At 38.7% G+C, this 24,338-nt stretch overlaps 1 protein-coding gene across 3 annotated transcripts in view; it reads right to left on the bottom strand.

Annotated features, from left to right (window-relative positions):
• Window positions 1-1,570: 1,570 nt before the first annotated feature.
• Window positions 1,571-24,338, bottom strand: part of LOC111871430 (NCK-interacting protein with SH3 domain) — a 38,622-nt gene continuing 15,854 nt past the window's right edge. The window contains exons 4-11 of one of the 3 annotated variants that reach the window (XR_002844021.2): window positions 22,754-23,047; window positions 20,142-20,444; window positions 16,288-16,490; window positions 12,969-13,072; window positions 11,377-11,598; window positions 9,590-9,762; window positions 5,242-8,379; window positions 1,571-3,617 (exon numbers count right to left, since the gene is read on the bottom strand). Coding sequence is in view for 2 of the 3 variants with exons in the window: in XM_023864532.2 (XP_023720300.1) it covers window positions 8,188-8,379; window positions 9,590-9,762; window positions 11,377-11,598; window positions 12,969-13,072; window positions 16,288-16,490; window positions 20,142-20,444; window positions 22,754-23,047 (1,491 nt within the window). In the remaining variant the exon portion in view is untranslated. Of the gene's footprint in view, window positions 3,618-5,241; window positions 8,380-9,589; window positions 9,792-11,376; window positions 11,599-12,968; window positions 13,073-16,287; window positions 16,491-20,141; window positions 20,445-22,753; window positions 23,048-24,338 lie in introns of those variants that run through there. The other 2 variants (XM_023864532.2, XM_023864533.2) reach the window with 2 other exon arrangements.

Genomic DNA, 24,338 nt, shown 5'->3' with positions numbered 1-24,338 from the left:
CTGCTGACAACACAGAATAGCTGCCTTTATACAAAAAAAGAACAGTGAGTTCTGTCATCTGCTATCTAACACTGTGTAGTCTGTTGAAAGTCAATCGACATTTTAGAGGAACATGTTGCCTCACTCTTCAGGGTCTAAGATTAGGCTGACATCAACTGACTGCAGAGCATTACATCCAAGAAACTCTTCATAATCAGTTATGAGAATCTCAAATCCTACTTACATAATTTTGGCTTCACACTTCTTTACATAAATAAAATAAACATTATGGGTTTTTTATTTCTTTTATTGCTGGTGGGGTGGGACTAAGTCGCTTGTACTGTGGCCACTTCTGGCTATTGTACCAGCCCCAGATGATAGGTGGGGGTAATTGTGGAGCAATTGGTGGAATGAAGATTGGCAGGGGAAGCCGAAGTACTTGGAGAAAACCTGCCCCAGCACCACTTTGTCCACCACAAATCCCACTTGACCAGACCCAGGATCGAACCTGGGCCACCATGGTGGGAAGCCGGGGACTAAGCACTTTAGCTATGACATGGCCAGACTTTATGGGTTAGTAGGCACAACAGACCACTTGCGTCACGGTGCAAGGGCCAAGAAGGCCTACCCCTCATACTCGTACATTCATTCATTCAAGGTTCTAAATGGTGTGTTAATGCAGTAAGGGCTTCTGGAGTGACCAGTCTTGTGAAGCTGGAATTAGTGTCCACCTTATGGAGACTGTCTCAGCAACAAGAGTTGATGTGATGAGTGATGTGGCCACATGGATTTATAGCAAGAGCACTGTCTCAACTGTCGCAGCAGAGACCGACGGACGGTCAGTCATACAGTGGTCCAGACATGACACCATCTGACTCCACTAACTGTTCCTTCAGCAGTCCACACTGGGACAGCCAAGAGCATAAATTGTTGACATAAGTGTAACATGGGACCAAATCATTCATCACATGAACTCTTGATGATGAGGATAGTGAAGACCTCCAAAATGTCCGATACTAATTCCATTTTCACATAGCTGACTGCCCAAGAAGTCGTCACATGCCGAGGCTGAGAACGAATGTTATAACTTCTAGCACAGGTATAAAAGGTTCTAATTTCAAAAGTCAAAACGTATTTCCATTACTTCATAATTTACCATACATATTTCAATTCAACAAGTGATCTGGTATAAAATATGAAAGAAAACTACATACCATTCTATATTTCACTGAACTGGCACATAAAGAAAAAAGACTAGCAGTTCCTTACAGCACACACTTCCTACCACAACATAATACCGAACTGGGGCACAAAAGAAAACACCACACTCAAGGTTTTATGTCGCAACACGCAGTCACTTCTGTACGACTGCAATGGTACATAATGAAACTGGAATGCCAACTGTGTAAACAAACCGATGCATCTGTAACAAGTTCTGCTGCCTCTGTTAAATCCCTGACGTATCATAACAGAATAATTTGGATAAAAGAAACACCATCCTTCATCACTGCTTTAACATAAAATTTCAGGGTTAATCACCAGCTTCTCACTGCAGTGACCAAGGTTCAAACCCATGTCAGTAATTTGGAGAAAGTGGCATTGTGACACGTGTTCTCCAAGCATTTCAGTTTCCCCTGCCAATTCTAATTCCACCAAATGTTCCATTTCTCTCACCTATCATCTGGGGCTGGTACAACTGGGTTACCAAAAGGCCTGATTTCCGAGGGGCTCAGTCTCACCTTAGCCTAAGAATAAGAGTGAAATCTGAAAAATGACTGATGATCCGTTGCGTAACAACAAACTGTAGGAATGGATCATGCAGATCACCAGAATTTTGGTGTGGTAATGTATGGTGTAACTGGTCCTGGGTGTTTTCTATACAATCTTTTATCATACTACATTAAAAGATGTGGAAAATAACATAACATCTAAGTACAATGTATGCCTTCAGACCACTTTACTAAATATCCTAATTCTGTCTTTGAGCGATGGCACCATGCGGAACTGGACTATGTTTCCAACACTTGAACCTGCTTCCTCCATTTTCAGAGTAGAAGCATAAGCCAAGCAAGAAAATTGCACATGATATATAGGGAGGTACGGGAAGAGTTGCATTTGAGCCAGTAGGAATGGGTCGCCCTTAAAAGGGCTTTTAATGTTGCAATGAATTGGTCCCTGTCTTCCTTCCCTACATGTCATGTACCACATTCCTGCTCAGCCACCTTAACGAAACAGGTTCCTGTTAAATGTTTGCAACACAGCCCTCATCCGTACAAAAAAGGGGCAACATACCATACTGATAAGATGTATGAAAAATGTACACAGACTGATAAAAAGACTGAACAAGAACCTAGAATGCACAAAAAACTGCTGGTGGATACAACATAATGAAAATGTACAGCATGAAGATGGTGTGGCTATACTGAAGGCGACTATGACTAGCAACTCATCTGATGAACAGATAACAAGCAACACAGGAAATTGTGAAACCAATTTCCTGGCATGATTATTATAAAAATATTAATGCTCTTTGCAGAGCGATACCACTGAGTATTTACACTTTCAATACATATAACAGACATTTAAAATAATATCAAGTTTTCATTAAATGTTAAGAGTCTTCAGTTCATAACTACAGGAGAGTAGTAACAGAGAAAACACTTCAAAAGTTACCAGTAACACATGTGATAATAGGCTTTCCATGAAAATGCAATTGTCACTATATTAATCTCTGGATAATAGACAATAAATTCTGAAAATCACTATGTGAAAGTATGATTAGAAATTGAGAAGTTTTTATCTCTATTTGTAGGTTAATTATTGCTGACAAGTACAATACTAACTCATATGCAACCTACAAGACCAATATTACAGCTTCAGTGAATTCATGTTAAAATACATATGAAAATGAACACGTCAGTTCACAGTGGTCAATCAAAGCCACTAATTTTATGGGGCTAAATGAACTTTCTTGGTATATCTTGTTAAAAATTCATGAGAGACTAAAAGGTTTGAAAGAAAAGCTGTAAAATCTATAAATCAATTCATATTTTACATGTGTACACACCTTTTAGATACAACACATAAAGATGAAAAACAACATAATAAAAGAATGATCATAGCAAACAAATATCAGGTGAACCTAAGTTTAAGAAAAACACATAAAAGAATAAAATTGTGACAGGACATGAAACCTAACAGCTGACATATTCCTGATAAGGAACTACATTACTTACCTGTAACAATAACCTGAGATGCAATATATGGTTTAAATATTATAAGATATTGTATGCTTTAATCACTAATTATGCAGACAGTCATAACAATCATTTCTATGTGACTGATTTTTGTTAAGCCTTAATTATTACAGTACTCCACCAGTTACATGAGTAATATACCATAATTTCTTAATATTTTCATAATAAAGTAATTCCATTATGTTCCAACTTTCCCCATCCTTTCCTCTTATATTAATTTTTTTGTATTCTTATATTCCCAAATTCTGCTTTTCTAAGCATACCATCCAGCTACTGGTCTTCTGAATAGCTGTCTTCATTTTATGATCTGCTTCCAAAGATTCCTTCAGAACTCTGTCATTTTCTACACATAACTTGTACAAACCATTCCGGCCTCAAACTCTGTAATACACAATATTACTACAATAATATTTAAGTTTAATTTTAATAACTTGTAAAACACAGAACTTAAGTCTATTTGGTACTAAAGGAAAAATATGCTTAATTTATAAAAACAAAATATAAGAACACAGGTAAAAAGGTAAAGCTATCCCTGTAACAGGCCATGAAGGCCCATTGGGTTGTGAGACATCAAGGCTCCCACAAATTAGTCTAGACCAGGGGTCGGGGAACTTTTTTACTTATTACCCCAAAATATATTTATTTACGCCGACGTTACCCCCTTGATTTGAAAGAGAGAAAATCATAGATTATTATTCAGATTCAAAAGGTTTGTTGAATCTATTTATATGGAGAATGCAATTATCAATATAAAAAGTATAAAATAAATGCGATAAAATACGAGTAAATTAATATCCTCATTATGAAACAAAAAGATTTCTTAGAATTTTTTTTTTTTCACTTAAGGTTTTGGAGAAATGATGTTGTTTCATTTTTGATACATCATCATCAAAATTGGGACATTTTGATGTCAGAGCAATTTGCATACTGTCTTCGGGGTCCAATCGATTTCTCTGCTTTGTTTTTATGTTCAGTAGAGTGGAAAATCCTTGTTCGCAAAGGTAGGTTGTTGCAAAGGGCAGCAATTTTTTGACTGCCTCCTCATGTGCAATTTTGAAAGCATTTGCAGCTCTTGACATCCAAAAATATGACAGATCTGCTTTGTTTTCAAATTCAATACGTGCTTCATTATTGGATCGAAGTTCAAGAAGTGCCTCTGCCAACCCTTGAGGCTCTTCTGGTACATCAGCAATTTCACATTTAAAGGGATCTACAACCCAACTGACATTATGTGAATCAAGATCTGGAAAGTAATCATCGAACCGCTTTTTGAGTTTGGTAACATGCCTTATAACTGTGTCCTTGATGTCGTCAAAAGTAATATTTTCACAATCTTCCAAAAACAAAGCCAACCTTGAAAAGGCAGCAATCTTGTTTTGTTCTGCTTTCTGTCTCCAATATACTCGTAAAAGCTTTGATCCAAACGCTATCGTCCACAACATGTTGGGTGCGTTTATCTATAGAAGTGTTTAGTGATGACGTCACGCTGCCATGATGGACTCTTAAACAATTACCGTAGCAGCCGTTGTTATGGATGGTTATATGCCGGAAGAAAAATTTCTGTCATAACAAGGAACGCGTTTTTTATACAATTTAATTTATGTCTATTGAGTCCTCATTACCCCCAAGAATTTCATTTTTACCCCACTTGGGGTAATTTACCCCGGTTCGCCGACCACTGCTCTAGACATTCGGCTCTGATGGCAGTAAGATTGTCAGCCTTATGTGCCAACTGCTCTTTACCCCCAAGAAGACTCTAGGTACTCATTTCTGTTAAGAGGCCGAGTCAACCCCAGGGCCATAGCGCAGCTGGAAGTATTAGGCAAATTGAAAAAATCCACCTCATTGGGACTCGAAACTGTGACTTTCCAGCTTCTAGCATAATGCCTCAACCAACTATGCTACCATGAAGAGCACAAGATAGTCAAGGTGGTTTTATCCTGGCTTAATTAATCCATACCATGAAGACTAATGGTGAAGTGGACATATAGATCCATGTACTGACCTCTGCAATAGATCAGAGTGGTCAGTTTAATGCACAGCTGCTTTATTCCTGCAGGCAAAGCCCTGGTACCCATTGGATAGGAGGCCAGGTTGGCCCCAGAGCTGGTCTGGACGTTGTGAACAGAAAAGTCTCTTCCACCTGGCGGGTACTGAACCCCAGCAGTATACTCATAGCTATACTCGCTTAATAGAAAAAACTTTTCAGTTATACACTGCATATTATGATAATTTTATTTACTCATTAGTAATGCAGTGAAGGATCTATTTTGCAGTGTTTTACTTTGAATATGGAATGGTAAGACAGTGCAGAAATAGTGATTTTTTAATATACCACTAGCAAGTAATTTATCTCTAACATAACATACAGAGTGTGTCAATGAATTTGGCAATTTGGCAGCAGTGTTTTTTCATAGATTGGCTCGAGTGGGAGGATGCCACTACTGCCACCCAGCAGCCTACTTCAAAGCGTTTTAGTTGCAATGGTGTCGTGGACTGGAGCACAACGTGCTTTTGCTGTGAAAGCATTTTACAAAAACAGTGAGTTTCAGGATCACTGAGCATGAATTTCAAACAGAGTTTGGTATTCATTGCAATCGTGCTGTTCCATCTACCCATACCATCAAGACCTGGGTTCAGAACTTTGAGGCTACTGGTTCTACACTAAAGAAGAAAGGTAGTAGCATAAAAACAGCACATACACCCGGGAATGTAGCGGGAGTGAGAGAACCCATTGAATAAAGTCCACGTTGGTCCTTGCATCGCCATGTTACATCACTCAGGCTGTCCGAAGCCAGCGTTTGACGGATTTTGCACAAAGACCTCCACTTCTACCCCTACAGAATTCAAATTACTCATGCACTACACGAACACAACTATGAAAACAGAGTCGATTTCTGCCAGACTTTTTTACAATTAATTAATCAAAACCAAGATGTTGTTAATAACTTACTGATGAGCGATGAAGCTCATTTCCATTTATCAGTGTTTGTTAACAAGCAAAATTTCCACTATTGGTCAGCCACAAACCCCAAAGAAATTTATGAGACCACTTCACAGTTCCAAAGTCACAGTATGGTGCGCGATATCTTTGTTTGGAATTATTGGCATGTACTTCTTTGAAGATGAGTGGGAAAGGGTTGTAACTGTGACTGGACCACGTTACGTTCACATGTTGGAGAGCTTCTTAGCTCCTGCACTTGCTCATCTTCCAGTCAAGGAAGAAACGTTTTTCCAGCAAGATGGGACTATGTGCCACACCACACAAGCTTCCATGGCAGTTGTTAATAACCTGTTTCCTCATCGTGTTATCTCCAGATATGGGGACATCATATGGCCAGCCAGGTCACCTGAGCTTTCCACATGGGATTTTTTTATCTGGGGATATATGAAATCCCAAGATTTCAAAGCTCCAGCACCCCACACAGTTCAGTAGTTGAACATAAAATTTGGGAAGAAGTTGAACAAATTCCTGTAGAGATGCTGCAAAGAGTAATGAGTGACTTTACGAAGAGACTTACCGAGTGCCTACAGCGGAATGGTGGTCATCTGTCGGATGTTATTTTTGGGAAATGGACTTCTGTTTTCAGTGAGTTAATTGAGAAAAACCAAATGCTTTTATGTTTACACTGTATTCATATATGTTAAAACCAAATAAATGCAATAATTCACTGTTCATAAAGTTTTTAAAATTGCCTGATTCACTGACATACCCTGTATAATGTGAATGATTTCCAAGAATTTGTTTAATTTATAACGTCTATATAAGTCATTTTTACAAAAGTATTGTAAATTACTTTGTAATTTAATTACAGTGTACATAATTTGTCATCCTAAACAAAATTTGTGGGAACCGCACACACTAAACCAAGCGTTGTAACAACAATGTACTTATTGTACAATCATCACTATGAATTATTCATTGCTATGCAATGAATCAGTAATGAAGGTATCCATGGAACCAAATCAAGATAACACAGTAACAGAATGGTACCCCAAATATGCGTTACATGGTTGGAATGAAACTATTTAAGGAAGGCCCCTATCCAGAGTCATTATCCCATGTGAAGGCATGGTCAAATACTTCCACCATAACCCTGCAAGTCATAGGAGTAAACAAAAAGGGAAGTCTTGAATCTGGGACAGTAAAATATGGTAGAAATCCTACAGGGCTTGAACCTGAGAATGACTGCGCTGGTGAGGGCCAGCAGCCATTGTAAACAACAGACCCGTCCTCTCGTCAGAGAAAGTGCCCCACTTCAACAAACCTACAACTGTCTAACAGTAATAGAAATCTCATCATAAGACCCAGATTGTTGGTTTATTCCAAGACAGACTGGCCAACTGATTGTCAGTTGTAACATAAGACTCAATTCGAAAGAATCAATCTTCTTCAACCAACCTACCTGCAGCCTTCAAGTCTTCAACTTAACTTTGTCTGTATATTCTGTATAGCGACAATAAATAATCGTATAGAAGTTTAATAAGTGGTTGTCTCTTCACACATCGACAATCCCACAAATTAAAAGAAACGCAGAAAAATACAAATTGAGAACTATTATAATATGAAGGTACAAGTAATTAAGCACTATACCATGAAGACATACTGGGGAGTGCCCATTACATGCACCATTCTTAGCCTCAGCACTACATGGGAGTGGGCAGTTTCACACCTCTACCACTTTACCTCCAAGAAAACAGTCCCTAATACCCACTGCATAGGAGGCTGGGTGGGCCACAAAGAGGTTCAGGAATCAAACCTCAACTCCTCAGTCTTCCAGCACATAATCTGTTCGCCGTACCAACTGAGTTACCCCAACTCCTCTATTGTTACATTCTAAGAGAAAATAGTACTCCTTGGTCATTTAATTCATTACATGAATACTTAAAATTGAGCTAATCTATGTGAACAATGGCCTCACATACACATCAAGATGGACTGCAGTCATCTCTAGGCCTTGAAGTACTGAGGGAATTCATTGGAGATTTCTCGCACCAACTGCTGATCAGATTTGCTTTGTTCCGTTTCCTCGCAGAATATTCTTGTGAAGCATTTAAGGATGTCATCCCGTCGATGGTGGTGATCAGAGTAAGCTGTGTTTCGCATTACCAGCCGACACAATTCCAGATATTGGTGTCTTCGCTAAAACAGTGAACAAAGTGCAAAGAAATCACATGTACCACACATTTTTAATAAAATGTGACTAAGCATCCATCATGTCATTATTAACAACTGCAGGCAACAATAAAGTATGAGGTTATGGCGTATTCCAATGGCATAACATCAAAAAGAAATTGACCAACACAGATTCTGTATTAATATTAATCCCAAAAGGCTGCATTAAATCACAAATATACAATGTCATGCAAAAAAAAACTAAACTTATATCATTAAGGTTCATTAGTAATAATTCTTTGAAATTTTAAGTAAGATTTAAATATCCTGGGGTCCTCAAACCTCCTTATTCACATCAGAAGGGCCTCAGACTACAAGTGGTTGGGAACTACTTGCCCATAGAATGTCTTTCAAAGATGCATACATACAGTTCACATGAACTTAAAAGCAAAATCTGATGTACATGAATCAAAAACTTAACCCCCCTTTGAATAACTATCCACAGACTTCAGTATTCTTTAAAAATACAACTACAGTAAACCCTCACTGTAATGAACCCAGATATGACAGAATCTGGCTGTGTACAACTGTGAATCTTTTAGAAACATGCAGACATTAAGAGTGTTTTGTTGTTGGAAAAATATTTAAAATTAAAAAAACAATATAAAAATCTTTATGTAATCACACTGTGTTTCCATGCTTATTGCCTGTATTTTTTATGTATCCTATGGTGTACTTCACTTGGGTATAGCAGACCTCAGCAATAAAAGCACCTTTCCCCCTTTATTAGTCCATTATAATGAGAGTTTACTGTACAACGTACCAGGCAGAAGTTAAGGCTTCACAAGGTTCAACACTTAGTATACCTCAACTAGTTAACTTCTAAATACTAAAAGGTAAAAAGGTAAATGTTACCCTGTGCTTAACTAATTAAGCACCATACCATGAAGACATGGGGAAGTGGAGGTACAGCTCCACCATTCTTGACCTCAGCACTAGAGTGAGGTAAGTGATCACCTTCATGCCCCAGCTTCTTTACCCCTGGGGAAAGAGCTCCCGGCATTCACTGGATAAGAGGCTGGATATGTCCTGCAGCCAGTCTGTATGCAACTGCATAGATACAAGTCTCTTGTCTCTGCCAGGAATCGAACACCGGCTCTTCAGCCTGTAGCCCTTCACTATGCCAACTGAGCTATCCTGGTTCTCAGTTTCTAGAGACTACACTGTTGACACTTACATTGTCTCCAGGTGACAGGTCAGCCAGCTGTCTGACAATGATATCAATGAGCACCTTTGTATCATTTGTGTAGAAGAGTGTAGCTGTCTGAGAGGTGCTGAACAGATCCACAAACAGCTTGAGAACTGAATGAGGTGGAGCAGGCTGATGCTCAAAAATTCGAACAGGATCCACTACAGCAGCCCAAAACAAAACACCATACCTTGATAATCCACAAAGTTCATCAGCAAGCAAGTGAAAGAACGACTTTTCAGTTCAAGACAAGCTCAAGATCAGAATTCTGAAAGCTTTTTGAGAACTGAGATGAGACTCTTCTCCACCTATTTTCCACTGTAATCATAATTTGTATCACCTGCCACTTTTCACACTGCAAAGTGAACAGCGTCCTATTTTCAGGTGAACCTCAGTCATGCCAATATTGCCAACCATTACAGTTCTGATGGATGGGCTATATTGCATGCTACTGGCAAAAATGAAAGACAGTTATCTGAAAATTCTCGAAGTTTTAGACTGAAAATTCATCATTTTTATTGAAACATTTTTCCAAATCTAACCTTGAAAATTTGAGGTTTACACATACTTTCTCATGAGCAAAGTAATCCTGTCAGTCTTTCAACACTTGTCATTTTGTCATTGAAAGTATGCAGACTGTTCAGTAAGGAGTAATCATAAATTCTTTATGCAAATAACATAAAAGGACAATTACAAAACTCATACGAGCAACTGCACTTGTCTGTCCATCACTGTGTACTTACACAGAATTATGCACAGCAGCCTACTAGAATGATAGGAGTGCAGGTGAACTGTGTTGCAAGCCATGACCAGGAATGGCTTTATGAAAGAAGCATCCATCAATCATGATTTTCCCTCAGAGTTTATATACCCTTTCCTTCAATAGTGGGCTATTTTATGATGCTGTCAGAAGCTAGACTACACAGTATCAAGTGGTAGGATGGTAGATAATGCTCAGTCATCAGCAAATAATGACAGAACTCCACAAGATATAAGGATTCTATCATTGTGTTCAAATTGCTTCTTGACATGTTAATATTCACAAACACTTTCAGCTACATAGGGCCGCATCACAGCTCAAGCGGTTAGTTGCTGGCTTCCCACCGCGGTGGGCCGGGTTCGATCCCGGATCTGGTCAAGTGGGATTTGTGGTGGAGAAAGTGGCGCTGGGGCAGGTTTTCTCTGAGTACTTCGGCTTCCCCTGCCAATCTTCATTCCATCAATTGCTCCACAATCACCCTCACCCATCATCTGGGGCTGGTACAATAGGCCAGAAGTGGCCGCAGTATAAGGGGATTGGTCCCACCCCACTAGCATTAAGAAAAAAATTAAAAATTCAACTATATAGAATTTTATGACTGAAAATTACATATACGTGATGCAGATAAAAACATACATGCAAAATGACGCGATGAAATGCAGAATATTGACAGAGCTATATTTTTAAATTCAGTTCACATTTATGTTCATATAACCATTCATATACAAAAAAGAACTGGTTTTAGGTTACTGCCATGTCTCAAACACAAGGTTTCATTACTTTCATGACCAAATACCTCATTGCTTTTTAATCACTATACTGTAAATATGATTTGTAAATTGCACAAAGCAGGGAACTCATGCTAAAAATAATACTACAAACTTATGGGATGCATGTAAGGTTAGTAATTATAGAATACATGTAATCTGCATGGCATATGCCATGAATATCTATACCCTTCACAGTCCATATGGGCTAGTGTGTGGGCCACTGTTCAGTGACTGCCTTTCCTCACCTTCTCTGTTGAGGAGAAGTAATGTCTTCTCAGTAAAACTTTTGGCTAGGGGCCTTTGCAACAGAGCTTTCAGCATCACGTTCTCAACATCTGCTGCAAACTGCAGATTATAAGCCAGCACCAAGTTCACGAACAGGTCTGGAATCTGCTCTTCCACATCAGTATCAGGAGGACATTCAATCAGGTCGAACAGGAATGACACAAAGTCAAGACCTAAATGTTCTAGAAAATTACACATTATAATTAATACTCAGAACATCTCCATCTGAGTTCCCTATAATAATTTTTATGAAATGGTTTATAATCCAGATTTGAAGATTACTGTCTTTTTAAGAAGTGACTGCATGTAATTTGGTCAATATTTACCAATATTTTGGGGGAAACAAGGGAGACAACATTTGAATAGTTAAAAAGCAATGATAAAGACTGAAGCAGTTGATGAAAGCCCTGTACTAATAAAAAAAAGAACTTTCTGAACTGCAGGGAAAGGATTCAGCCTGCACGTTCAACATATGCTTCATTATTCTTCTACACTGAAGATGAAAACGTGTTATTCTGAAATTCCAGTAAATACCTACCACATTATTAGGTGTAATATCTCAGATGACATTAATCTCCATAGTCACTACAGTGAGAACCCCAATCAATTGTGTGACCTTGAAGAGTTTCAGAAATGAATGTTTCCTTCACAAAATATTACAAGCTATAAAAGACTCTTGGAACATTCCAGAGAAGTCTTGTAGTTATGTTCAGTTTAGAAGTGTAAGGAAACAATCTGCAGTTTCAATCAGATCTGAGATTCTTATTGCAGTCAAAACCATTGTGTGCATTTTGAAGTAACCTGCCGTTTCCTTATCAAGGAAGATGGAGGCAAAAGGTTTATTTTAAATAATCATTAACAACCTGTGAAAATAACTTTCACTTTCTTTGTACTAAACTTTTGGTAGCAGAAACATTCATTCCCTTAAAATGCTCAAATAGAATGAAAAAGATTTGAATTCTTACTAAGCTGGTATGTCCTTGGCTACAAAAAATCATCAAACAAAATTTGTAAAGATATTCCAAATCCATTGCTACACCATATTTTGCGTTTGTGATGGGTGACCTAACATCACAAAAGTAAACTGTAAATGAATATTTGTATGGTACTATGTTATTGTCCAATCTCCACTCTACAATGTTGCTGTGTATGTCCTCCCCACAGGGGTGTGTAGTTACTGACTTCACCTGATCAATAATTACACACCTCTGTTAAGAGCACGCACACATGCACATGCTCACCCACACAAAGGGAACTTAGAACACCTGAGGAAACACAACTCAAATCTAGCCTTTCTGCAGAGAATCAGAGACAAGGTCATCTCATCATAAGCTACAATCAACCCTAAATGTGGAGAAAAAAATGTATCTCTGAAACAACAAAATGTTGCCCACATCCAAGAGCAGAAATGGCATCAAGCGTGTTTTCAGTGTGAATTTATAAACCCATAAGACAACCAAAAAGTTAAATGTCAACTGCTTCACTTAACACAAGTTATCATGCATATACAAAGAGGTTCAGAAAGATTAGCATGGGAGCAAACTTTACTCACCCATGTGTGTGACTGGCATGGGTTCTCCCATTGAAAAGATCATTGAGAGCAGAAGTGAAGAGTAGTTGAGACGTGGTATATCCCTTGGATTGGTTCGCATATCTCTACAAGACAAAACCCACTAATAATGGAATACTGTTAAATGTGACTATGTATAAAATGTTTTTCTTAGATACAGAAAGTTGAAGATAACAAGAAAACACATGCAAAAATGACAAACCCAAGAAAGATCACAAGTTCTGAATGAATGGACTAAAGACCCCGAATATACCTGGGTAACTCACCAGATCCTTCAAGCTTTTGATATGCAATTTAAAGTGTTGCACCTTGACACTGTAGAACTACGATGAGTGCTATATTCTGTGATGTGACACTGTGTAGCCCAATATAAGTTCACCAATGTTTCAGAGGTACATTTTGCCTACACCTTTGGGCAAAGACATGCTAAACATGCAACCTACTTTCATGGCATCTCTTTGACCCTGGGGATGGAGGCAATGTTTTACTCTGAAATATTGGTGAACTTCTATGTCACTACATGGTGTCACATCCCAGAAAATGACACGCTACATAATCATGGCTGTGTGAACCTCAAATCCAATTACAGGAAGCTTAATTAAAGTCCTTTCAGCTCAGAAGTCGAGATCTAATTTTACCATAGTCCAGTACAGCAGGTGAAGGATGAAGTTAAGTTTGAAATAAAAAATAAAAGATAAAGCTATCCCTGTAACAGGCCATGAAGGGCCATAGGGTTGTGAGATGTCAAGGCTCTCACATTTTCTATACAGTCAGCTCACAGATGGCTGTGAGGCTATCAGCCTTACATGCCAGCCGCCCTTTACACCCAAGGAATATTCCTGGTACTTGTTTCTGTTAGAGGTTGAGTCAACCCCAGGGCCATAGTGCAGCTGGAAGGAATGGGTCAATTGAGAAATCCAAAGACCTCACTGGGAATCGAACCAGTGACCTTCCACCTTGTAGCACAGCGCCTCTACCAACTATGCAAATAATAGGTAAGAAAATGAACACACTGCCAACAGCCACTCATCAGTGAAACCTCCAATTTCAGATTCCAAACTGGTTAAGTATAATAAGCACAAAATCTAGAAATGAGATCGAGGATCAAGTGTGCATCTTAAAGGGGAACATACATATTTCTGGACATGACCTACATACTTCACACTACTACAGTATTACAAAGGCAAATCGAAAAGTCTTTGCCCCTATTTTTTTCAGCCACAATAATACACATACAGGGAAATCAAAATACAGGCAGTATTCTAAGTACCTTTGACTATTTTTCCACATAGTCACCACCCCGGTTCAGGCATTTGTTCCATCGCACCACTAGTTTGGAGATGCCGCTGTTGTAGAATTCAGCCGGTTGAGCGCAGAACCACCGCCTAAGCTGTTGAATGATCTGAACAAGGCCAAGAGAATGATGACGTCACTGCAACATTTGCAGCATTACTCCAAGGAGGGTGAAAGGTTCCTGGATCTCACTGTCACCAGAGATGAAGCGTGGGTACTCACTCCAGAATCCAAGCAGCAGAGCACGGTGTGGAAACATCCCGGTTCGCCTGTCATGAAGAAATTCCGCAGAACACCATCCATCGGGAAGTTGATGGTCATGGTCTTCTCGGATCGGCGAGGACCACACCTGCTTGATTTCATGCCACGAGGTGCCACCATCAACGCAGACAGCTATTGTGGCACACTCGTACGTCTGCAAGCTGCCATCAGCAAAAAATGCCCAGGGATTCTAATGGACGATGTGGTTCTCCTCCATGACAACACCAGGCCTCATGTGGCAAACAGGACCACTGCCCGACTGCAGTCATTCGGATGGGAGATTATGGAGAATGCACCGTATAGTCCAGACCTCACCCTCAGTGATTACCACGTGTTCAGTCCACTGAAGAAGTTCCTGGCAGGCCAGAGGTTCATTTCCAATGATGACATGAAAACTGCTGTCCGGCGGTGGTTCTGCACTCAACTGGCCGAATTCTACAACAGCGGCATCTCCAAACTAGTGGTGCGATGGGACAAATACCTGAAGCGGGGTGGTGACTATGTGGAAAAATAGTCAAAGGTACTCAGAACACTGCCTGTATTTTGATTTCCCTGTATGTGTATTATTGTGGCTGAAAGAAAATAGAGGCAGACTTTTCAATTTGCCCTCGTACTTGTAAATAATTCATGCATATTACTTTTCTCCAAGCCTATGCCAGTATAGTGAAGGACTTTTATATTCCATAGCATACACGTCAGTTGTCACCACCAGCTACCAACAAAAACAGACAAATGTACATTTACAATGTCCATTTGTGTTTCACACATTTAGCTACCATATTATCAAGTTATTAGTATCAAAAGTTAAGATGATTAGAGAAGGAAATGGAAAGGATCTGGAAGGAAGTGTGAAGTTACATTGTGCTTCTTACATAAAACCAACAATATCTGTAATAATTTATAGTCAAAAAAAGCTCAGTATACAAAACATAGTGGGCTACAAGAACGTGGATTCCAAATCATTGTTATTCTGACACAATACTGTCATGTGTCACGGTGACTAAGATACAAGTTTGGATTGGCAATAGGATTCATTGGATACTTACAAGTAATAACTAGAAATGATTATAACACCATTGCTGATTTACACAATTTACAATCACTCAATGCCAATCTTCTCAGTCAATCTGCACTAGTCCTGAAGGACTTACAACACAGGAAGTATAAAAGTCTTACTAAATACACACTCCCACTATCAGCACACATAAAGTCTTCAAATCACATGTTAAATCTTCACAGGCTGACTTCTTGTATTCTTCTTCAACTGTGAACTTCCCATGGCTATCTCCTACCAAGAACTGATCCCTGTACCAAACAAATTCTGTCACTTATATAGGCAAGAAGCAGACAACCACCATAGGAAACATGTCAAATGACCACCACCCACCACTATGTGATGTCACCACGGACATGGAAAACAGCCTCCTCTATATTTGCATGGTGGACGGTGTTTACGGAGCTGTTGCCTAGCAACAGGGTTATCAAATCTGTTATAATATTTTATGGAAAACAATCTGTTATACTGACTTAAACACAAAACAAAAGGTAAAATTGGTAAAATCAATATACCTATTAAAATGTATACCATCAATACACATAAATATTCACAAATGAAATGGACAAAGAGAAACACCTGCATAACACTTATTTATCAACGATTTTTAATATGTCTGTCAGTTAACATCTAAAGATTCACTCTTTCACAAATAAGAGATGCAAAAATTATTTTCAAAACAATATACTTTACCGAGCAAGTTCCATCGGCAGAACTGAGTTGAGCATAAGAGTGACAACTGTAGGATCAAGACTACACATGACACCAAAGGCCTGGAGAAGCAACTGACGTATGGACCAACGAATCTCCATTTGATAATACTGCACTAGACTACTAACTCCATGATACTTATCTCCGGACATCACATGTCGGGAAATGTTTGCATCTGCATTTGTCTGTACACAGAATAACAGGAGACACATGACATAAATACTTTGAATGCTGTAACACTCAACTAATATAAAGTAAATAATAACTTAGCATATTAATAGTCAACTAACAGTCTTTACATTGAAGAGTTCTGTCTTCTGGGATATAATGTTGTGCAGTCCACTGTAAGTCATCCAACATTTTTAAAGTAACATGCCACCTCCATCTTCAGGGTCAAAGAATAAGCCAAAGAAGAAACCAGCATGAAGCAGTCTTTATGTGTTGCATCCTGTTGTGTCATTCAAAACAGTATATCTGTATAAGTCAACACGACAATTCAGGTAACAGTGATATGGTGAGGCACTATGCTACAAACCAGAAGGTTTCGGGTTCGAGTCCTGATGAGGTGGATTTTCTTTTTTTCCGATTTATCTAATCCTTCTAACTGCAAAACCGCCCTGGTGTCAACTCAGTCTCTAATAGAAATAAGTAGCAGGAATCTTCCTGGGGGGTAAAGTGCAGCCGGCGCGTAAGGCTGACAACCTCACCACCATCTTTGCTGAAATAGTTGATAACCTTTTACTCGTAAGTCAAAACAACAACAACAACAACAACAACAACAACACACAGTAGCAGAAACAAAGGATAAACTGCTGCCCTAATACCATATTTTTCCATCCAGTCACTGAATATGAAACAGAGTGTGTAACAAATAGTCTAAAAGGTAGATTATCTGCAGGATATGACAAGATACCAGAATAGCTTGTTAAAAAATGTATAAATTATGTAAAAACACCACTGGCTCATATTTTCAATGCCTCTTTCAGCTCAGGCACCTTCCCACATAGATTAAAATTAGCTAAAGTGATACCTCTGCATAAAAAGGGGAATATCATGATATTAAAAACTATAGACCGATATCCATTTTATCGGCATTTTCCAGAATATTAGAGAAACTGATGTATAATTGGCTAATGCCGTTTTTAATTCAAAATATATTAACAGAGGCCCAAAATGGCTTCAGAAAGAATAAATCAACTGGCACAGCAAATCAGTCTTTTATTGAAAGTATACAGGAGGCCTTAGATAACGGCCTATATTCCACAGATTATTTTTTGATTTATCAAAGGCATATGATGTAATAGACCATGATATACTTTCAGAGAAACTAGACTCATATGGCATAATAGGCATGCCAAATATGTGGTTCAAGTCTTACCTGTCAAACAGATTCCAATATGTAGAAATAAAAATCACTGACGGAAGTGTCAACACCAGTTATAATTCATCATGTAGGAAAGTGAAGTATGGTGTACCACAGGGATCAGTGTTGGGGCCGCTTTTATTTTTACTATACATTAATGATCTTACAGAAAATGTTCAAGGAGCAAAGCTGGTTTTATATGCAGATGATACCAATTTGTTAATTACTGGAAAAGATGAACTTGACCTTCAATATAAAATAATGAATGTTATGAAAGAATTAGAAATATGGTTTCAAAAAAATAAACTTGTAATAAATACTAAAAAGACATCTTATTTCATTTAAAACAGTGGAGAGATCTGTTAAGGCCACAAATAGTTTTTAATAATATAGAAATAGTACTATATCAGTCAGAACTGAGATTTCTTGGAATTCACATGACAGAAACCCTAAAATGGTGCGCTCATGCTCAATTTCTAAAAGCAAAGTTATGCAAAGTAATTTATATGGTGAAAATATTAAAAGAAATAATGAGTCCATATATGATAAAAATTATTTATTTTTCGAATTTTGAGTCATGTATGAGAAATGGTATCTTATTGTGGGGTGGGGATGGGGAAAGTAAAAGCATTTTTAAATTGCAAAAGGGGGTTCTTCGAGTGATTAGTGGTATTAGTAGTCGCATGTCATGTAGACAAATTTTTAAAGATTACAATGTTTTAACATTGCCTTCTCTGTATATATTGGAGGTGACATGCTTTATCAAAAAATACGAGGCTTTTATGGCAATAAATTCAGACATTCATAATTATAACACACGAAGAAAATTAAATTTTCATGTACAGCACTGTAAAACAGCTCTCTTTAAGAGGTGTGTGATATATATGGGAATTAGTTTATATAATAACGTCCCCAATCAAATAAAACAAAGGGAAAATTTTAACTCATTTAAAAAGGAATTAAAATCTTTTTTGCTGAAACATTCCTTTTATTCTGTAGATGAATTTATGTCTTTTGATTCATCAAGTGTGTAAATGTAATATGTAGTTGATTAATTTGTTGTATTTTTGTAAAGACAATGAAATTAATGGTAACTAGATCTAGATAATATTATTCAGATGACAAACCCCTTATATTAGGGTGGTGCAGTGTATACTGTAACGATATGCACGAGAATTAGATGTAAAACTGACAATTTCCTTATCCAAATGGTTGTAATACCTGTATGCATGGACTGTTGAATGATAATAAAAAAAAATAATAAAATGAAAAGTCTATAAAGAAAGTGTGGGAGCCTTGATGTCTCACAACCCCATGGGCCTTCACAGCCTGTTACAGGGATAGCTTTACCTTTTACCTTACCTTTTTTTATTTACATGAATGTTGATCATGACATGTTTCGACCCCTACTGGGTCATCATCAGGTGTATCTCTGTGTACTTAGATGCTGAATTTTTGTTCAAATATGGATCCATACTTTCCTTCATATTTGATCATATTATTATGTGATTATTGCTTAGTAGTGAACCTCTGGTTTGTTTACTCTTCAGGTTTAAGCCATATTAAAATTAAGTTAGATAAAAATTAATTTAAAATTAATTAAGGTTACAGTTATAAGAATTTTAGTATTACACTCGGTATGTATGGGCTCATATTAAATTGTCAATTTACGAATAAATAGTTGAAGATGGTTGTGAATGCCTATTCGATCATTCTAATGGTACACTGTCTACCCCTGTCTTGTACTGTGGGTATAATGTAGCTGGGGGCCAGGTCATGATGTTATGGGGCCCTTGCACTGCATGTTCATATTGCTACCTCTTTATTTATCCTACATGATGCAATATGTGTCGTTGCATTGTTCTCTTTATGATACGCACTGCAGGTCATGTCTGTATTCGGTCATTAAGACTCTGTCAAAGCTATTTTAGATCTGATACTGGTAGGAAGCACAGCCAACTTCATGCTGGTTTCTTACTTCGCTTATTCTTTGATCAAGCTGGGGGCAACATGTTCCTGCAAAACATCAGATGACTTTCAAAGGGCAGAAGACAGAACTCTTTATAAGCACTGAAGTGAGAACCTCAACTCCTATGTCTCTGTACTGATTCCCACCCTAGTCTATCTCACACACATAAAACTTTCTACACTTCTTTCCATTTTAATCAAATTCAAGTAAATATTCTTCTACAAGAAATAATTTTGTGACTCATAAGGTAAAATGAGTTAGAAAAGAAGGATTACAAAGGTATGGCCACTTCAAAAGCACCTATAGGCAACGACACAGAGAAAAACATTACAATTACAACAGAATGGCACAAGACCTATTGGATGACCCAGAACAAGATGGTTCAACCAGATACTGGAAGATAGCAAGAAAAGAGAAAAGCCCTGGCAAAAAAATCAGAAAGAAATGCTATGGAAAGAAAGTACTGAAACTCTTACAAACTCTTAACAATTATCTGCAACTTACCAGTATAGATATAAGTTCCTGAATATATTCAATAATCGTTGTTTCATCTTCATAAAGCATCCAACTCCTTTGCTGTGAGTCTTCCTTACAAGATGTGAGTTCAGTGAAAATGACTCTCAATCTATGAGCATCATGAGTCTCCTCAATGAATAGCTTTGGCGCTGCAAGAGGTCCTTGCAAATGCAAAAGCATGGCATTCAACTGAGGAGTAACTGAATGTGGAAGAAGATCACAAAGACCACCTACAACAACTGCCACTGCTACACGAGACATCTCATGGCTCAGCTGTGTATGTTTCCGAACCTGAAATACATTCCAAATTCATACTAAATGTGTCTTTACATATTTGTAATAACAACCCAAATTCATTCCTTCTGTGCTCAAAATTCCTGAAAGTCAGGATGAGTTCATGTCCTAGAATAATATATCCAAGAGCCAAGATAGCTCTTGAGGTGGTATCGACTGGCTCAGGACAGGGACAACTGGAGGGCTCTTGTGAACACAGTAATGAACCTTTGGGTTAACGTGTGGGAATTCTTGAGTAGCTGTGATTGGTGGCTACTCAAGGAGGTCTCAGCTCCATGAAGTTAGTTACCACAGTAGCTCATCTGGTATAATGACTAGGTTATGGATGGAGAACTGAAGTTCAGTTCAGGGCAGAGCCAAGAGTTTTCACCTTCTCCAGCTGTGGGGTACACCTAGCCTCCTATCGAAGGCCATGTCATAGCTCAGGTGAAGTCATGTGGCATTTGTGGTGAATAAAGAGGCACTGTGGCAGGTTTCTCCTGCCAATCCTTTCTACCAAATGCTCCAACCTCACCTATAATCCAGGGCTAGTACAATAGGCCAATTAATGGCCGACATATCAAGTAGACTCAGTCTCACCCCATCCCAAGAAATAAAAAAAAATGGCCTCCTATCCAACTGGTACACAGAGCCATTTCCCTAGGGTACAGTGGCTGGGGCATGAAGTTGATATTGTCTCCTGCGCATTATCCTGCAAGAGTAACGTTTTGCCAGTGTTCCCTGCAACAATGTGGTTTTATGCCTAACTTTGCAGCTGTTGTGTTGTTCATGGATGAGGCGAGATTCACAAGGGACAGAATCCAAAATCTGCATAATCAGTACGTGTGGGCAGACACAAATCCCCATGCAACTATCCACTAGTCTCATCAACAGAGGTTTGCCATTAACATCTGGGCAGGCAATGTTGGTGATTGTCTGCTGTCACCCTACATTCTTCCGGACAAGCTTAATGGACAGAACTACACAGATTTCTTGCATACTACATGACCTGAATACTTGGAAGATATGCCACTAGCATTCCATCAACAGCATGAGGGTACTCCCGCACATTTCAGTCTGTCTGCCCGCAGGCACCTTAATGCACTGGGCGCTGGATAGGTAGAGGTGGACCGATTGCTTGGCCACCACGCTCTCCTGACTTAAACCACCTGGACTTTTAGCTGTAGGGACACTTAAAGTCTGTCGTGTATTCGACTGCTGTTGCTAATGTACCAACTCTCCAGGTGTACATTGTGGCAGCCTGTCAGGCAGTACACACTACACCGGGCATTTTTGATCGTGTGCAGCACTCAATGTGACGATGAGCGGAGGCCTGTGTTCAGGCAGGAGGAGGTCACGTTGAACATTTCCTCTGATACGTGACCAGAGTGTTCCAACTGGCGTTACAGACATATTCAGTGTAACAGTGTTTTTAAGAGGAAACTCAAAAATTATTTGCTGTGCAGAACTTTCTATTCTCTTCAAGAGTTCTTCAACTAATGTTGGACTGATGATTGGTTTGTTGATTGTCTTAATTTTGCAATGTTTAATACTGTGTATGCATGTTTTATACTACTGACATTTTTCTTTTGGTATTATGCATCTTTTATTATTATGTAACTTATAACGGTTGTTATTTTATCACGACAGATCACTGTGTAATTTTTATGTGACTCTGGCATGTGAAGTATTCAATGTTATTTTTTGACATGTCCAATTGTATTCACTTCAGTTATGGATGCAAAATAAAGCTGAAGTTGAAGTTTCTGTCAATGTTGATTTTTGCCCACTGTTCCTTTTCACTGATGTTGTCTTCCTACGACTGGTGTACGCTGACATAACCTTAGAAATTGTCCCTCTCGATACACCTAATAAGGTGGCAGTTTTGGCACGGATCTTCCAGCTAAACATGCACCAAAGATCTTCCCTCTTTCAAAATCAGACAAGTCTCTCATTTTCTGATTCTTTCACAAGCGCTGTCTCTCAACACAATCACTAATTCATTGACACAAGCAGTACAGAGCATCAAGATATGGAAGAACATTCAGCGTTGCCAACTTAAGTTCCTTCAGTGTAGCCAACACAAACAAAATCTATTCCTCAGTTTCTTAGTGTTTCCATTATTTTGTCCACCTCCTGTAGTACTCATCATCATCACCATAACAGCCTCAAACCTCACAAAGTACCAAGATCCTTAACTTCAAATGATATATAGCAGTGTTTCTCAACCACTTTTTCTTATACAAAAATAAATTTACTGGGCCACAGTCTGACAAAGATTGAGAACCACTGATGTATAGGATGTGCAAAATTCAACATATACAAACCTTTTCTACTAGCTGGTAAGCAACTGATGACCCTGGATCATTTCTGGCATCAGACGATGCACTGTCTTCAAATAATGGTGATTTGGTAGGTAAAGCTGTCACTGTGGCGGAAACCACGGAAGATACTTTCTTCATTTCATGATGCCTGTCTTCAGCTATGTTGTTAACACGACAGTGAGATGTATCAGACATGGTAACGTGAATCACCTGTCGTGCAGCCAAGCTACCTGGTGTAACATGATTCGGCATACTTGACTGTGGTTTAGGTGAATTTCTCTGACTTGACTGATTGACCTGAGAACAGATTTATTTTATACACAAGATTTCAAGTTTCTGTATTGTTGAAAATTTAAACTGTGGTCTTCTGATTTATGATGCAGACCACAAGACCACAATATTCACATACACAGAGTGCCACTGATGAGGGAATACAAACAAACTATCCACTGGCAACTTAGCCAGCAAAGTGAGCAGCCTTCGTAGTCTAGAGATAACGTTCCCACCTCATGACTCGTAGTACGCGGGTTCAAATACCCGGCGGAGTTCGTCGAATTTTTAAGGGCGGAAAAATTCAGGGAACAAGTCCTCCGGGAGGGACTTTAAGCCGTGGGTCCCGTGTCGTAGCTGAGCACGTAAAGAACCTCATACCTCCAAAGGAGGTCACTGAGCCAAAATTGCGGATGTTTCCCACCCAACAGCAGTCACTAATAGCTCCAGTAGATGGGGGAAGCATTATAGATACTTCTCAGCCAGTAGAGCCGGTCTCGCTGGCTGGGCGGGACTGCTGGTAAGCACCAATACTGGTAGGATATAGAGACTGATAGAAATCATAGAGGGAAGCACAATGGACCACTACAGGTCTAAGTGCATGGGGAAACCCACCCTCTCTAATAACTAACTAACTAACTACCCAGTAAAGTGTGTTATGAATCAGTACACACAGTACAATGCAGTATACAGAAATCATGAAAATCCAGAACTTCAATGGGAAGCAAAAAACAGTAAAATATTTTAGAGCAGTGATGTATTATTACATCACTGAACACCTGAGATCAATACGGGCTGGTGCAATATAAAGCATTAAATAGTTTAGACTTCAGTTAAGTTGTCAGTTATAGCTAGGGCCCTGATTTTTTGAAAATGCATATTTTGAAGGTTTTGGTCGTTATTGCATATTATAAACATAGGGGCATATGGCTGCATATATGTTTGAAATTAAGGATAATTTCAATATGCTCAAACAAAATCGGTTTTGCCCGTGTTTTGGACATCCCTTCCCAGTTGCTATTCTCAACTCTCCAAGTTACAGCACTTTAACCACTTACAATACAAGCAGGTAGCTTGGTTATTTCGAAAGGGAGGGAGGACGGGATTTTCCTGCATTCCTTAGACCACCACAGCAGACGGCAGCATCAGAGGGTTGGTCTTGAGAAAAGTCTCTTCAGCTAATGTGTTACTTTCTTCCTTAACAGTCTGCATCAAAAAAGTGTTCATGTACTGAAAATGCCTAAAGAAAAGTGCAGCAGCAGATATTTAAAAAATTGGTGGGTGTCGGGTAATAGTGACTATTCAACAGATGGTGTCG

The sequence above is a fragment of the Cryptotermes secundus genome, unplaced genomic scaffold, assembly GCF_002891405.2.
Source record: "Cryptotermes secundus unplaced genomic scaffold, Csec_1.0 scaffold323, whole genome shotgun sequence".
NCBI lineage: Eukaryota > Metazoa > Arthropoda > Insecta > Blattodea > Kalotermitidae > Cryptotermes > Cryptotermes secundus.
Note: the sequence above shows the minus strand (reverse complement) of the source record. Positions and strands in the feature narration are given on the sequence as shown.